The following is a 17101-nucleotide window of genomic DNA, read 5'->3' as shown; positions in this document are numbered from 1 at the left end:
AGTGTAACCTTCTTATACCAACATCCACATGTGGTAATCTATAGATTATAAAAATGTAGACATTCAAATTTTCCAAAAATGAAATAGTATGTTGTCAAATAATAATGGAAGAGTTATGAAATAACTCTCTGAAGTGTTACGGTTACCAAAATATGCCATGATCAATTTTCGTAAGTTTTCCTAAAACACTATTTTGAGACCCTGCTCTGATACCAATTGAAAGAACGAGATGCATCAAGAGGGGGGGGGGGTGAATTAGTATTTTAAAAAATAAATCCTAAATATGAGTTTTATTTTTATTTTTTTTAATTTTTGGATTTTTGTTTATTTCAAAAGGGTGTGAGGCCTGCAATGCTTTATGGTGCCGAATGTTGGCCATTAAAAGAGAAGCATAATACTAAGTTAAGTGTGGCAGAGATGAGGATGCTCAGGTGGATGAGTGGCTTTACCCTTGGAGATAGGATACGAAATGAGCATATACGTGAAAAGGTTGGAGTAGCTCCAGTAGAAGATAAGATTAGAGAGAGTCGCCTTAGATGGTTTGGTCACATAAAAGGGCGGCCTTGCGATGACCCGGTTAGGAGATTATATGTATTAGATTTGACTTATGTTAAGAAAGGTAGGGGTAGACCTAAAAAGACTTGGTTAGAAAATATTAGGAATGACCTTTCTTTATTAGATTTAAACGAGAATTTGACTTTTAATATGACACAATGGAGAAAAAGATTCATGTAGCCGACCCCACGTAGTGGGATAAAGGCTTGATGTTGTTGTTGTTGTTGTATCAAATGATATATAACTAATAATAAATCATAAACAGTTTTATGTATTTCTATCATTTTTAATTTTATTCTAAAACATTTCAATGTATATATCACTATTTTAAATGTTTAAAACTTATTTAATTTGTATTATTTTAAAAGAATGGATAGTATTAAATTTAAAATTCCTTCAATTTTATAAGTAGAAATTTAATCAAATCCAATAAAAATAATTTCTAAAGAATAAAGCAATGTAATTTAAAATAGGAGCATTTGTTTAATTATAACAAGTTTTAAGGACATAATATAATATAAACTTTATATTATAATAAAATATATATTTACTACTATTAAAAAATAGATGTGATTTGATTGATTTATAATCATAATATTTTCCATTTTGGAAAATAATGCCAAATATTTATAAGAATCCGTCAAAATTCAATTCTTATCTTTTAATTTTAAGTAGAATTTAAGCATAATATTATTTTTTTGAATGTGTTATTAGTTTCTAATGTATGTTTAGAGTCATTGGAATACCTAGAGAGCTCAATTTTGAATAGTGACCCTTGAATAATTTAACTATAACTTTTTATTAAGCGCTGTATTATATCTAAAAATCTATGTAAAGCTTTTATATACTCGTGAGATTGTTTTGTAATGATAAGCCAAGCCATTAGGTCTAAAAACTCCTCTATATCTTATTTTCTTTTCATTATATATTTTTATAATCATTTTATTTATCCTAATTTCTATAACATGTTACAAGCATTCTTTTTATTTTTAACTATTTTGCAACAAAAAATAAATAATTTTATCTTCAAAATTATATATATAAACAATTTATAAACACTGTCATTGCCAGGTCCCAAGTCCTAGATGAGAAAAATGGAGGGTTGCGTTAGGTAGTCAACAATCAGTGTAAAATTTGTCGAATAATCATGACATGAATCATTTAATACATTGTGTTAATGCTAGGGCGTTTTATGGAAGTAACACGCTGTATGGCCTAAATACAGCGAGATGTGTGGGGGTTTGCAAGAGGATGTACCTTGGTGTATGCTTTAAACCCTTATCTTGTGAATAATCATGACATGAAGGATCAGCTTAAGCTCTTATATTTTTGCTTTAGTCATGGATGTTCTAACTAGACATTTGCAAGAGGATGTATCTTAGTACATGCTTTTTGTTGATGATCTTCTTGTTGATAAGACTATAGAGGGAGTTGAAGGTAAATACGAATTATGGAGGTCAATCATAGAGTCTAATGGTTTTCGTCTGAGTAGATCTAAAATCGAGTACATTGAGTGTAATTTTAGTAGTAATAGATCTAGTGGGGAGTTGACTTTGAGCGATCAAGTCATTAATAAGTGTATTCATTTTAGATATCTTGGGTCTATTGTTTAGAGTGATGGCGAAATAGATGGGGATATTATTAGTAGAATTCAAGTTGGATGTTTGAAGTGGAGGAATGCTTCGGGTTTGTTGTGTGATAAAAAAGTACCACTTAATCTTAAGGGAAAATTTTATAAGAGGGTGGTGAGACCTGCAATGTTTTATGACGCAAAATATTAGCTATTAAAAGAGAAGCGTAATATTAAGTTAAGTGTTGCTGAGATGAGGATGCTCAGGTGGATGAGTGGACGACTTGTTCTTAGAGATAGGATACGAAATGAACATATTCGGGAAAATGTTGGAGTAGTTCTAGTGATAGATAAGATTAGAGAGAGTCGCCTTAGATGATTGGTCATGTAAAACGTCTGCCTTCCGATGACACTATTAGTAGAGTAGATGTATTAGATTTGACCTATCTTAAGATAGGTAGAGTTAGACCTAAAAGTCTTGGTTATAAAATATTAGAAATGACATTCTTTATTAGATTTAAATGAGAATTTGACTCTTAAGAGGACACAACGGAGAAAAAGGATTCATGTAGCCGACCCCATGAAGTGGGATAAAGGCTTGATGTTGTTGTTGTTGCATTCTAAACAATTTATAATTTTGTTTACACTTTGAATTTAATATCAATGTGATATACAACTCATAATAACATTTTAAATACTTTTATATATTTCCATTATTTATAATTTTATTGTAAAAGAATTTAAATGCATACAATAGTATTTTAATATTTAATTTTTTCTCAATTTATCTTGCATTAAAAAAAAATTGGGAGAATATCACATTCAAAAATTTATTAAGAATTGTAAATAGAAATTTAATTCAAACCAATGAAATTAATTTTAAATGAATAAATAAATTTCAAATATGATTTCTTTCAATTATAGTGAATCTTGAAAGAATAATTTAATATAACATTTAAATTATTATAAAATTTAAATTTTAAAATAGAATATTAACAATGTGCTTTTAAGGCACATGCATTTTAATTAGTGAGGTGGACAAATTGAAATTTATTTCAGCTCACAAAATAGAATATTAAGAATGTGCTTTTAAGGCACATGCATTTTAATTAGTAAATAAAATAACATCATTTCAAACAAGAAACATCATAGCCATGAAACAACAAACAAGCAGCTTTTATCCCCTACGTGGGATCAACTACCTGAATTCTTTTTCTCATTGTGTTCTATTATGACTCAAATTCTCATTTAAATCTAATACAAAAAAGTTCATATTTTATACTATCTATTTAGATCTTTTTAAGTCCACCTCTACCTTTATTAATATAGGCCTAATTTTATACCTCTACTCTCCTAACAGACGTTTTATGTGACCAAATCATCTAAAGTGACTCTCTAATTTTATCCGCCACTAAAGCTACTCTAATATTTTCACATGCGTAAATGCTTCACTTTTTTTTAGTAGCATCATAGCCATGAAACAAAGAAGAAAAAAAATGTATTATAAAATGCGTAATGCGAATCTCAATGTTCACTTTCTTTGCCACCGGCAATCATACACTTTTTAATTTTTTGCCACCGACAACCATACACTTTCTAATTTTTAACATATACATATCTTGTAAATTAAGTTTTGTTTGATAAATGATTTGATTTGAAAGATAAACGAGGCGTATCATTGTAGGAGTTTGTCTCTTATCATGTTTTCAATTGAACTTCTAGATCTCTCAACACTTTTTATATTATAATAAATTTAAAATGCCAAAAATCCTCAATTTTTTAGAGAAAAAACATTATCCTTCTCACCTTTTAGCCGCAAACCTTCTCTTCCCCTTCATATAGCCTCCCTTAAACTTTCTAATGGTTATAATTGTGTAATTTTACAGGCCACTATATCACATTTAGGAGTGCCATGAGAACTCTCCTACCTGAATTTTTTGATGATGAAGCCTCCGCATTTGATCATGTCCTAGTACCAAGAGGAGACTATGAAATTGATGATGGCATTGAGAATACAGAAGCTACTGCCACAGATTTTGTCAGCACGAAATCACAATCACCCAAGAAGGTAAATGAAATCAAATTAATTCGAATTCAGGGTATCGAAGTGGACCTGGACATTCCTTTCTTCTGGATGGTTAACAACTTGAAGAATCCTGAACATTTTCTTCATATTTGTGTATTTATGGTCCCAGCTTTGAACCCTGCCTGATTCATCTTTACCTCAACAATTACTACACTTTTGATTAATTTTCTTTTTGTTCTTTTGTAATAAACTGATTTCTGTAGATAGGTTTACCAAATATATTTCTTATCATTGGTTTTATTAGCCTTCTGTAAGGTTGAGGATAGATATAATTCTCATGGGTCTTTTACTTAGCCTGATTCATGCTACTCTGCACTTCCATTATTGTATCATTTTGGTCAGTTATATTGCAGCAGATTCAAATAACAGAAAGAAAATGAAAATGTTTTCTAAACTTAAAAATTCATTTGCTATCAATTGATTTCTTATTATTTGAAAGTGGAACCAACTCCTAAGTCTGACTCTGATAGAATATATATATATTGCTCAGCCATTGATGTCATCCTATTATTATTTTTTTTTTATATTTCATATTGCTTCTTTATATTTATATGAAATAATATCTTAGTGATTAAGAAAGCATATGGTATTATTTCAATAATATATTCTAATTATTGTTTAATCTCTAGTGTTGATGATGTTTTAGTTCTATTTCTACTGCTATTTTAATTTTACTCCCATATTAATCTTTTGATAGTTTGTTCTGAATTTATAGAAATCTCAAACTCGACCGGTTGAAGGGAGTTTGAGTTTTGATTCTTTTTCTCTAGTGTTGTCTATTTCAACATCATAGGATTTGTTGTGCAATTTTATTATACTAGTATAAATGAACGTGTACATGATATATTTTAATAAAAAATTTTAAAAATAAATAATGATAGAATAAATTTCAAAATAAAATTATGATAATGATATATAAAAATGATATCATTGATGTTGCTTTATCAATGATATTAAATGCTAGATAAATATTACATGGAATATTTATGTACTTTTAAATGATTTATAAATATGTTTGTTGTTAGGTCTCAAATTTTGGATGAGAAAATGGAGGGTTGTGATAGTTAGTCAACAACCAGCTTTAAACTTAAAGAATAATCTTGATATGAATTCTTTAAAAAAGTATATGAATGTTAGGTCGTCACATGAAAGCGATGCGTAGTATGGCATGAATATAACGACAAGTGTGCAAGGGCTATTGCACCAGTGTCCGGGTACAATGTTAAATGGGCAAGGGTTTCCACATTAAGGACGAATGTGGACAAAGAAGCTAGTCCATAAAACTAAAATTAGGATAATAATTTAGAATATAGGCTCCTTTACAAAAAAATTAATGGAATTAATAGATATTATGTTTCATAGTAAGATAAATATTTTGTGCATTTAGGAAATTAAATGAGTTTGAGAGAAGGCTAAGGAGATTAATAGTTTATGATATAAACTATGGTATTCAGGTAAGAGTCGTACTAGAAATGATGTAAGTATGATTATAGATAAGAGTTTTAAGGATAATGTTATAAAAATTAACAGAATTGGAGATAGAATTATAACTTTAAAGATTATTGTTGATGCTAAGATTGTTAATATTATAAGTTTTTATGCTCTTCAAGCAGGTTTGGCTATAAGTTCAAAATTAAAATTTTGGAATGACCTAGAACAATTAATACAAAATATGCCTCTTGATGAAAGAATTTTTATTGGAGGAGATTTAAATAGACATGTTGGTAGAGAGGTAGATGATTTTAAAAGCATTCATGATGGTCATGAGTTTGAAATGACAAATGAAGGTGGTAAGATGATATTAGATTTTTCTTTAGCTTATAATTTTTTAATAGCTAATACATTATTTAAAAAAAAGATGAGCATATTAGCCCTTATAAAAATGAATATAGTAAAACACAGATTGTATTTTTTTATAAGAAAATTAGATCATTTAGATTGCAAAGATTGTAAAGTTATTCTGAGTGAAAATTTATATACCCAATATCGATTATTAGTTTTGGACTTTAAAATAAAGGGGCAAAAAATAAAAATATAAAGTAAAATGATTTTCTAGGATTAGATGGAGGCATTTAAAGAATATTAATAAAAGTATTTTTTAGAGTAAGATTTTATCTGTGCATGAGAATGCTAATATTATGTATGAAAAAGTGACTAGTGATATTAAGAATATTACAAAAGATAAGCTTGGAGTTTTGAAGTGAAAAGCTCCTAATAGTAAAAATAGTTGATGGTAGAATCCAAATGTGCAAGAAAAGATAAAAAATAAGAAGATTTGTTATAAAAATTCTGATAAATGAGAAAGCTATAAAGATGCTCGTAAGAAATCTAAGAAGGCTATTTGCGATGCAAAAGAGCTTAGTTTTTAATAATTTATATAGTATATTAGATGCTAATGAGGGAGAAATATATATGTATAAGTTATTCAAATAAAGAGATATAAGTAGTAAGGCTTTAATTCAAGTGAAGTGTATTAAGGATAAAGATCAAAAAGTACTTTTCTTAAAAGATGATATTCAACAAAGGTTGATGAGATATTTTGCTAAACTTTTTAATGAAGTATGTGAACGTACGATTGATATGGGTTGGAAATTTATACGACAAAGATTTAGGGATCATAATGGTCATTTTGCACCTATAAGTATTCTGAGAACAAGAATTGGTGAAATCGCACGAACAAAAGATGGTTCTGTCGTCGTCAATGTTGAGAATCCAATAGCTGATGTGCAACATTGTATTATTTACAAAAGTTGGCATATATACTTATCAAGATGCATTTCTATCAGAAAAATATCAATAGCTGAATATTATAGATGGTATAAAAAACAGAAGGAGTTCTTAAATATCAAAGATTGGCAAATCATCCAAAAGCAGTTCACAGAAAAATTCTTATGCTGTCCAACTTTAACCCAGCTGCAAGCACGTATGCGCATAGTACTGAGCCACATGTAATAATATTTTTTTCGATGTTGCTTTCAATCATTATCGTATGTATTAACATGAACTTGTGTTAAATACTTCTCGCACTATTTCTATTCCAAATTTTCTTTAAGATTAATAAAAAATTAGTTTTTTGGCTTCTACGCGTTCATAGCACTTCAGCCATCATTAATCAATTTTTTTTTGTATGATTATTAAATATCACAATGATAACCTAATAAAATCTAAATCAATTATATCTTCTTTTAAATTATAAATATTTTTTTATAAACTTTGCTTCAAATTTATTTTATTCTTATTATTCTCATCTCTCAATACCTAATTCACACAATTAACATAACTTTAAAAATGTATCCTAATATTATTAACATTTGTGTAAATAACTAAACAAAATACTAACTATATTATTCCAAATTTATATATGATATTTATGAGAAAAACATTACTTTGATTTCATATTTATAAATATTTAATATTTATATTTATATTTATTGATTATATTTGAAATTTCACACACAAACAAGTTTTCATAAAAATTTCTCTAATTCATATCAAATACATTTTATTCAAACCTCTTATTTTAACAAATATATAAATGTGCTTTACATATATATATATGTGTCTTTTTCTCAAGAATTATTTTCATGATCATATAACAAGTGATTTAAAGGTATTTTTAATGAAAATGTAAAAAAAAAATATTATTATTTTATTTCAATATGATAAAATATTTCTCTTTTTTTTTAAAAAAAAAATTAATATAAAATTGTCATTAAAATTTTATTAAAAAAATAATAAATAACCCTTACAAATTAATAAGAACAAGCTTCACAAACATTAACGACATTTACGTTGAGGTTGTTACAAAGTTCTTATTACATTGAAAATAAGGTATTTCAAGTAATGTTATTTATCCAAAAACACATTATTTAAACTTTAATTTCTTAAAAAAATATTAAATAAAAAATAAACTCTCTGTCCACCTTTATTATTTTTGGGATTAATAAATTATAAATAATTTAAATCTAATTTAACTTTAAACATTTTAATATATAATCAAACTAATATTTAATTAAATAGTTCAATTAGGATATAAATAGATATTACTATATTTTTTTAGATATATGATTATTACTTTTGTTTCATTCATAAAATATTTAAAAAAATCTAATATATTAAAAATTTGAGATTTAGATGATATTAGTTTGGCTGAAATCTCGGTTGCCCTTCCAAGAGAGCTCTTCACTGAAAACTTTGCCCAATCATATTGAGAAATCGACCTGAATACTAGGAAAAGCATTTTAAACAGACGGCAGAAGTGGATTCACACAATACGCTGGATCATTCAGCGAAATCCACAAAATACGCTTAAGCAATCGGCGCATTCAAAGAATACGCCGAAAGATTGTGTGCATTCTTTAAATGCGCCATTCATAAGCGCGTATTCCATGTATGCGCCGAAAACTTTGGCGTATTGGCTTGTTTTCAAATTCTTTTCCTAACACGCTGCTTCCAATAAATGGGGAAAGAAACCTGCTCCTTCTCAAAATTTGGCCTTTAAGAATTGTGAAATAGAGAGAGAGAGAGAGAGAGAGATGGCGAGAATTGAGGCAGGAGAATAAAAGATATAATAAAATAAAAGATATAATGGAGAGGAAATTTTAATAAAAGATTTAATAGAATATTTCTAATTACTTAGATTAGTAAAAATAAAAAATAAAAACTGATAAATCTTAAAATGTTAAATTATTAAAAATAAATTATAAAATTAGTAGGCTAAATATTATTTTTTTTAACTCTAATTGAGCTCTACTCGAGCTTCTTAGTTGAGCTCTAATCGAGTTCTAAGCGATACTCTTCGTGAACATATTTGAACCGAAGAACTTGTTGTTCAAGCTCGTTCATTTAGTTATCGAGTATTTATCAAGTGTGTTCAAACTCATTTGTTTACATTATCAAAAAAAAAAGAACGAGCCATTATCGAGCCGAGTCACGAGCAGCTCGTCGAACGCTCGGTTCATTTGCACCCCTACTATACATGAACTTTCTTTTTCTTTTAAAAATATTTTTTGATAAAATTATTCATAAATTTTAATTGAAAATTTAGAATTAGTATAATTTACTGCTTGCTGATATGTATCAATTTATTTTTTAAAATTAAATCTCCATCAAATATATACTATTAAAAAAAGAAAATTTAATTATCCTACAAATAAATATATATTGACAGAGAGAAGTCGAGAGAGAGAGAGAGGCCTATAGATTAAGCGAATATAATATTAAAATTAGTAGAAAACATAAAAGCTTGCTTTTTTTACTATTTTCGAAAATAATTTTTTGAAATTAAAAGTTTTAATTTATTACTATTTTTTAAAATGATATTTTAGTATAAATATTTTTTAAGTAAAAAAGCTATTTCATTCATAGAGAGAAAAAGAGAGCGTATGAAATGAAAGACGAAAAGGTTTGAAAAATTATTCTAAATTTTAAAAAAAGAAAATATATTATGATAAAAAAAAATAAAGTAGTTATTTTGAAAGCTTTCATAATCATTGAAAAATATATATTTTTTAAAAACATTAGCATTCCTTTTGATAAAAAAATTTATTTATTACATAGTTAATTTTTATTAAAAAATTTATTATTTAAATTTTCATAAAAATTTTGATTTATTTTTTAAGAAAATGTTAAACTTCAGTGAATCTGTACTTCTTTTGAAAAAAAAAAAAATATTTTATTTTTGAGATAATAAAGTAAAATTAGATTATTTATCGTTACATATAGAGATAAAAAAATCTAAAAACATTTTATTAAGATATAGGGAAAGAGAATGTTTGTGAGAGAGTGATTAAGGCCAAATTATGAAGAAATTAATATAAAATTATTTTAAATAATCATCAACAAAATAAAGCCAAAAATAATAATTTTACTCTATTACTTTAAAGTCAGAAATTTGATTAAACTTTTTAACTTATCAAGCTGCTTTGCTTGAGTTTGAGCTCAGGTGATGCTCAGCTCGATTAAAGCGGAAGGTGTAGGCAAAGCCCGAAAGTGGGGCGGAGCTCGAAAGCGCAGGCAAAGCACAGGCGACGTCCGCAAGTGCAAACCACGGGCATGCGACCAAAGAAGGCGGATTGGCAAAGCACTGCGGAAGGCTCCCGAGCAGCTCGTAAGCCTCGTTTTACTGACACGAGTCGAGCTCGAGCTCGTCTTTTGAGCCCGACTCATGTTCAACCTTGGTATTTTGCCCACTAGTCGAACTCAAGTTAACCTAACTCGAGCTCGACTCAACTTGTATTGCTACACCAAAATATGTGCATATTTCCTGAAAACAGAACAAAAATTAAATAATTTCAAATCTCACAGCAAAGACAATGGAAAAATGCCAACCTGAAACGAGCAAAAGTTATGAATAAAAAGAGAGAAGAGATTATTCCTCATTACAGTTTACAACAATACGTAAAATTAAAACCATGAAGACATGAAGTTAGTAAGACATCTCACGAATTTTACACATTATGCAGCACCACGGGAAAAGAGAAGTGTGATATTAGCGTTAATAAATAACTTAATACACCGCAATTATTCAAAAATTCAAGTAAGTTTAATCTAATATTCAACAAGAGGAGCTGGAGAATCTGTGTCCACACTGCAGCTGACCTTCCACTCATCATCATCATCATCATCATCATCAACAACAACAACAGATGAAACAGCTGCAGCCATCAAATCTACAACTGAAATAAAACGAGAGAAGAAGATAAAACAGAGTGGGCAGAATCATCTCTAATCACCTCAACAAACAAATTGATAACAGTTGAGAGATTCTGTATCCTCTACTGACACCCAAGCTTTTCCCAATAGCTACTTCCTTCGATGTTGGCCACAGGTGTGCGCGGCCGTTCCTTCTCAACTACACATCTTTTGTAAGGCACAAAGCCTCTGTTAGAGTTTGCAGAATATGGAATCAAACTGCTGAAAGCTGAGTTCTTGCTTGGCTTCAGCACTGGTGCTGGAGGAAATTTCTTCATTTGAATACCAATCTCAGCTGCCTCAGAATTGCTATCAGAGGTAGTGCTGGAATCAGTTTGAGAACTTTCGTTATGTAAAAAGCTCTCATCTTTGGAAGGCATTGGACTTTGATCTGATGGATTCAGAGCTCCTGAAGAGTGGAACGGCATAACTCCATACAAGTTCCACAAAGAAGGAAATGAAACCATATTAGGTTCCTGATATTCCGACTGATTCTTCTTACTCGAAGGCTGCTGCTGCAAGCCAGCTACTACAACGGTCCTTCCAAACAATCTAAGACATGTTATGTTCTGTCCTGTAACTGGAGCCTCTTTAGCAGCAAAACAATCTTGAATGCTTAAGTCTAATTCCTGAAAACAAGGATATAATAACCATTTTATCATTTGTTGTCCATCAATGATAATATCAAGGGGATTTATTAAAACCTTGAGTGAAAGAAAATACCATAGGAGATATATCTTGCAGGGTCAAGGAAGGAGAGGTATCCGATGATTTATTACATTTGTATTCAGCTGAGGTAATTTGTTCAACCAATATTTCCTCTACCGAGACTGTCTTATCAACAGATGAAACTGGTGACATACAAGGCTTTAGGGTGTCAGCAGCAGTTGTTCCACTTGTATCAGATCCAAATGCAGACAACACCGATGTCGGCGATTTACTCTCCTGCTCGGAAACTGATTGATTTGCTATGGAAGGCCACAGCTGTGCATCTATAAGAGGGCCTTTCATGATGGATAGATGACCCAATTTACGGGGGTATGGATGATTTGGTTTCCTTTTGGGTCGTGGAGGAGGTATCTCCATAGCTTTGACAGTGCTTGGATTATTGCTTGATGACTCCCGTGTCACCTACATTATGAACGGTAGAGAAATGCAAAAAAAGTTCAGAAAACTTTTGTTACAATCACAAGGAAATAGTCCCCATAATCCCATGGTACTCATTTACATGTATGATTTAGAGATTATAAGAGGAACCATTTACTGAGATTTAAAAGCAGTAGACCTTGGAAAAAAACTTCTGTGCATGGCTTCGAATCTGAACAGTAGTCTTCGATCCTATATGCTCTGCAAAAATGATTCATGGTGAGGAACAGAGGAAAGCTTGATATCCCAGAAAGCTTTCAAAGGTGTCATGGTAGTTAAAGAGAGACGCTTATAAGGTGACGCAAGTCACCTTCTATTCTTCGCCAGGCTCGGCCATGAAGTTTCAGTGCTTCCAGAAATTTATTGTGCTCTTCAGCAGTCCATCTTTCTCGTTGTTTCGTTATTATGTAAGGTTTCCTTACCTGCTTGTAATGAAAGATTGGGAGTGTTGATAGAGTAGACAAGAATGTAAGCAAACTACAGGGAATCAAACAAACATTGCAAGGCACATGCCATGTGGATGCTAGGAAGATACCTTGATAGCATGTTCAGAAATTGATGAATCAGCTTCTGCCATCGGGTGGAGACAATTTGCAGATGAGGCTTCTCCGTCCACACACATTCTCTTGGAGAGGAATAAACAGTACTGTGTAATCCTAACATCAATTACATAAAAATCAGATCTTTAAATAACATGACGTACAGAAACCTAATAACTTGTGACATACATGCTATTAGCCAACTTAAGAAACAAAAAAAGGACATTTGGCCTAAATAATATTCCACATAATACTGCCTAATTGAGATTTAACTTAAAAATATATATAGAGTAGCTCCTCTTGGCATATATATACGGCTTATTGCCTTGTTCAGCAACAGAAAACCTGAATTGCGCATATAAATACAAGCAATACCATTCTTAGAAAGGAGTTAAAAACACAAGTTATTTAGACAGATTCTGTTCAATAACAATAATTACTGTATGACAGCCTAAAATTTGCCTACTATCATTTGTAACATAAATTTTTTTTTTTCATCATTTCTGCAAGGAAGAATCTCTGTTCTTAGAATTAATAGGAAGCGGACTGTCTTTGCGAACGCCAAGAAATAGTCGTCACCAGCCAAGATGGTGCCATGGAAACTTGGATGCTGAAAAAGAGTGAATTCTGTAACTTGTCAGTTCTAATCATGACACCTGGTAGCCATATGTATGCTCTCGATTTGATATGAAAAATTAGGCATTATATATACCAAAATTTAAAATTAAATACGTTTAACGACTTGGAAAATTGTTGATCATATCAATATTTAGTAAATTCCTACAAAATAGGGTAATAATTTTGTTGATCTACTATTGAACTCCAATAGAAGAACAGAAGTAAGGAAATGGAAGATGCTACTCAGCGTTATCACTTCACTCTACAAACTCACAAAATTCTACACAGAAGGCTTCCTCTTCTTGTATATTTCCAGCAAAGTTTCTAATCATATTACATCAACTAAACAAATAGTATATTTAGAACGTCAAAACAGTGAGATTAATTACATAAAGCCAAATTACAAGAGTAAAAGAACCATTTCAGTAAGCTTTCGTTTGAAGCTGAATCAATACCTCAATTCAAGTGCTAAGAACGGCATAAAACAATTCAAGTGCTAAGAGCAACATACAACACGGACGTAAAGCACAATCCAACAACTTCATCGACAGATAAACATTTACAAAGAAATTCCCTCGATAGATTTCTTAGCAAGTCCTAAAACATGCATAATACATCGGATGACCGAAAATTAAGCAAGTTTCATACCAATAACTCAACCTAAATAAACAGGAGATCAAACCCCTTTTCAAAGTATGTCAAAAAATGGATCTATAACTGCTAAAACCCCTCTCAAAATAAGTCAAATACGGATCTGTAATTGTAAGAATACAAGAACCCCCCCAATCCAAAAGCCCCATACGGATTGAGTAGCCTTATGCCCCACCACCATCAATTAAAACAAAAAAAAATCCCAGTCTTGCAAACAAAAATCCAAAAAAATCAGCGCACCCCAGAGATTCAACACTGAAATCAGCCGATAATCAACAGAAACCAAAATTCTGCCATGAATCCCAAGAACAGAACCGAATCACAGTTGCAAAAAAAAACTACCGATCTACATAATCCCAACAAATAGAAAAATAACAATCAGCGCTCTACCTAGCTGTTCCACCGGAGAACGCTGGAACAAGGTCTTCTCGCCGCCGATAGGCCTTCTCTAGTTTGCCGAAAAACCTCCGGCGAAGTGAATTCGATTGAGAGAGAGAGAGAGAGAGAGAGAGAGAGAGTTCTCACTTCTTGTCGAAAAACAAAAAGAGGGTGGGACAGGCTGAAGAAGAAAAAGGCGCAGTGGGAGAAAAAGGCAAGCGAGTTCCGCCACGTCAGCTTCACTTTTGTATTTTTTTTTATTTCATTTATTTTGGCTCGGAAATTCCAGAAACCGCTCGTTTCTTGTGGCTCAAACTTCCCAGACCCGGCCCCGCCCACGTGTCAATGCCAGTCCTTCTCCACTTCTCCCTTTCCTCTCTATTAAAATAAATAATTAGTAAATCAATCATCAAATATTTACTTCTACTTTTACAATTATATAAAAAATGCTACAAATACATTTTACTTAAAAATATTTAAATAGATAAGCTATTTATAATATTTAACTAAAAAATTATCAAAATATTATAATATTTTTTTATTATGTAATTTTAATTTTATACTTCATATATTTCAATATAATTTTTTTTAGAATTGAAATATGAAAATATAACACATATCATCTTTACCGCCCCTTATTTATCACTCCATAAAACTCTTATTGTAATAATTTGATAATTTTTAAAATAAAATATTTATTTATGTTAGACAATTATGCCTTTTTCAAAAAAAATTCCTAAATATTTATATTTTTATCCTACATTTACAATATCTTTTATTTTTAATAAAAAATTAGAATTGAGAACCTAGAATTTGATTAACCACAAGCACTATATAACAATAAGAAGAAGCATGAAAAAATATATATTCCCATTTTGATAACTTTTAAGCCGGCAATATATTTTATTATTTTGATTAGGAAAAATATGAAAGAAAAAAATAAATTGAAAATATCTATAGCCGCTAAAATTCCGGAAAGAACCCTGGCCATAAGGTACGGATTAAAAGTGCCTGAGAGCTTCAGAACGCTTTTGTCCACGTCAGCGTCATAAATCGTCACCACAGGCAACGCGCCACGTTGCAATTAGTGCTTCCGCCAAACCAGAAAAAGCATTTATTTTAAAATATCTTTTAAATAATATCTTTTGAATAAAGGGTTGGCAGTGGGCCCCACGCACCCACTTGTCTCGTTGTGACTCCTTCCCCTTTTTTAAAATACACAAAAATAATTTTGGCCACATGTTCAAGTTGCGTGACCGGCTGTCATTGTTTCTTGGATAGAATTTGAGTGGTGGGAGTGTAGGGTGGAGATGAGGTCTGGGGATGAATGAACGGTGATGGTTGAGTTATAGCATTCCACCTTGGTAGGAATAATCAGTTATGACCGGGCGGTGAGCGGATAGCTGTTTTAAAGAAGCCCTTTAGTTTGACCAATTGATTTGACATGAAAGAAAAAATTAAGGAAAGAGTAATGGTTATTTTCCTTAATAAACAAAAATAATGGTTAATTGCATACATAATAATGTATTTTTTATATTAGATCTAAAAATTAGCTAAGATTATATAAATAAGAAGATAAGATCACAGATTTGGATTTAGCTAATGACTTTTTATATGAAATGTTTATTCATTTTTAGTAATTGACTTTAGATCTCTTATATTTATTTTATAAGAGCACTTTTTTTTTAAGAACCCTATTGGTTTTTTATACGAGCACTTAAGCTCATTATTCTTCTTATAATAAAATTATGATATGTTCTATTTTGAGCCTTGATGCTTCAGCAAATCGATTTAATCATGCACGAATCTTGATATGCATTTGAATTGGAAGGTTTTGAAATTAAATTCAATGTCATCAGGACTTCAATTTCAACAAAGTTATAGTCTAACTAATATGCTTGAGGAGACAAACTCATATCAACCCTGACCAAGAGCTTGAAGTATAGTTGAAAATTTTATAATATTAATTGGATGGCTAAATGATCTCCAAATTTGACGGGTTTAAATCGAGCATCTCGACTAGATAAATCAAATGAGATTAAGATTGTTCAATTTCAATGACTTTAATGCACTTAAAAATGTCGAAAAAATACTCTATGATCGAGAGAATAAGTACAGTCCATTCGTTGGACTTTTATGAATTTTTTTTATATCTACGGGATTTGTCAAGCTAAAAAATCTATAAATATACACCCACCACATGAAAATAACTATTGACAAGAGATTCAAGAGAGCTTAGAGGCTCCAATAATCACAAAGCTTCACTCAAGTACCACCATTGTTGAATCGTCGTCATCAAACCTTCATTATATGATAGTTGCTATTAGACTTTCACTATTGGACCTTTCTCGCTCTGCCACCTTCAACGGACCTTCATCATCTGACCATAGCTGTCAGACCTTTGTCACCCAACTAATGTTTTCGTATCACTATCTGACTATCGTCTTTGGACCACCACATGTCGACTAACAGTCACTATTATATCTTCATTGCCCAACTAGCAACGTAGGACCACCCCCTGATCGCCAACATCAAATCACAAACTAAACGTCTTTATCGAACCTTCATTGCACTACTATGAGCATCAAATCTTGAGCATATAATCTTCATCGTCGGACCACTGTCAGGCCATACCATTTGGACATTCTCAATTATAACCATTCAAATGTCTTTCACCCCAAACTGACTACGCCATATTTTCTTATGATAATCTATTATCTTGTAATCTCACCGTCTCCAAGTTCAGAGATGGGCAAACTTTTCTCCAATGCTCACACATGGTCGAATTATTTCAGTTATGTCAATCCTTATGGCTTGTTCCATTTCTAGATTTTACACATAAAAACTCTAATCTCACCGGTGCTC

The 17101-nt window shown here is 30.7% G+C and overlaps 2 protein-coding genes across 4 annotated transcripts in view; one reads left to right on the top strand and one right to left on the bottom strand.

The window, feature by feature from the left end:
* The window catches only part of LOC110093897 (autophagy protein 5), a 40059-nt gene extending 35555 nt beyond the window's left edge, over positions 1 to 4504 (top strand). The window contains exon 8 of the mRNA XM_020818935.2: positions 4012 to 4504. Within this exon, the coding sequence (XP_020674594.1) occupies positions 4012 to 4337 (326 nt within the window). The 3' untranslated portion in view covers positions 4338 to 4504. The remainder of the gene's footprint in view (positions 1 to 4011) is intronic.
* A 6026-nt stretch (positions 4505 to 10530) lies between these two features.
* On the bottom strand, positions 10531 to 14394 carry LOC110093896 (protein REVEILLE 1-like). Of its 3 annotated transcripts, XM_028696355.1 has the most exons (7): positions 14249 to 14391; positions 13169 to 13199; positions 12586 to 12696; positions 12361 to 12472; positions 12190 to 12251; positions 11628 to 12035; positions 10531 to 11533 (listed from the first exon to the last, which is right to left on the bottom strand). In XM_028696355.1, the coding sequence occupies exons 2-7, from the start codon at positions 13184 to 13186 to the stop codon at positions 10988 to 10990; spliced, it is 1257 nt and encodes a 418-aa protein (XP_028552188.1). In that variant the 5' UTR covers positions 13187 to 13199; positions 14249 to 14391; the 3' UTR covers positions 10531 to 10987. The 3 variants fall into 3 exon arrangements, with proteins under 3 accessions (XP_028552188.1, XP_028552189.1, XP_028552190.1); XM_028696356.1 differs by lacking the exon at positions 13169 to 13199 and having other exon boundaries at positions 14249 to 14394; XM_028696357.1 differs by lacking the exon at positions 13169 to 13199 and having other exon boundaries at positions 12586 to 12706; positions 14249 to 14385.
* Between the last annotated feature and the right edge of the window lie 2707 nt (positions 14395 to 17101).

Source organism: Dendrobium catenatum, unplaced genomic scaffold (genome assembly GCF_001605985.2).
Source record: "Dendrobium catenatum unplaced genomic scaffold, ASM160598v2 fragScaff_scaffold_737, whole genome shotgun sequence".
NCBI classification, from domain to species: Eukaryota; Viridiplantae; Streptophyta; class Magnoliopsida; order Asparagales; family Orchidaceae; genus Dendrobium; species Dendrobium catenatum.
Note: the sequence above shows the minus strand (reverse complement) of the source record. Positions and strands in the feature narration are given on the sequence as shown.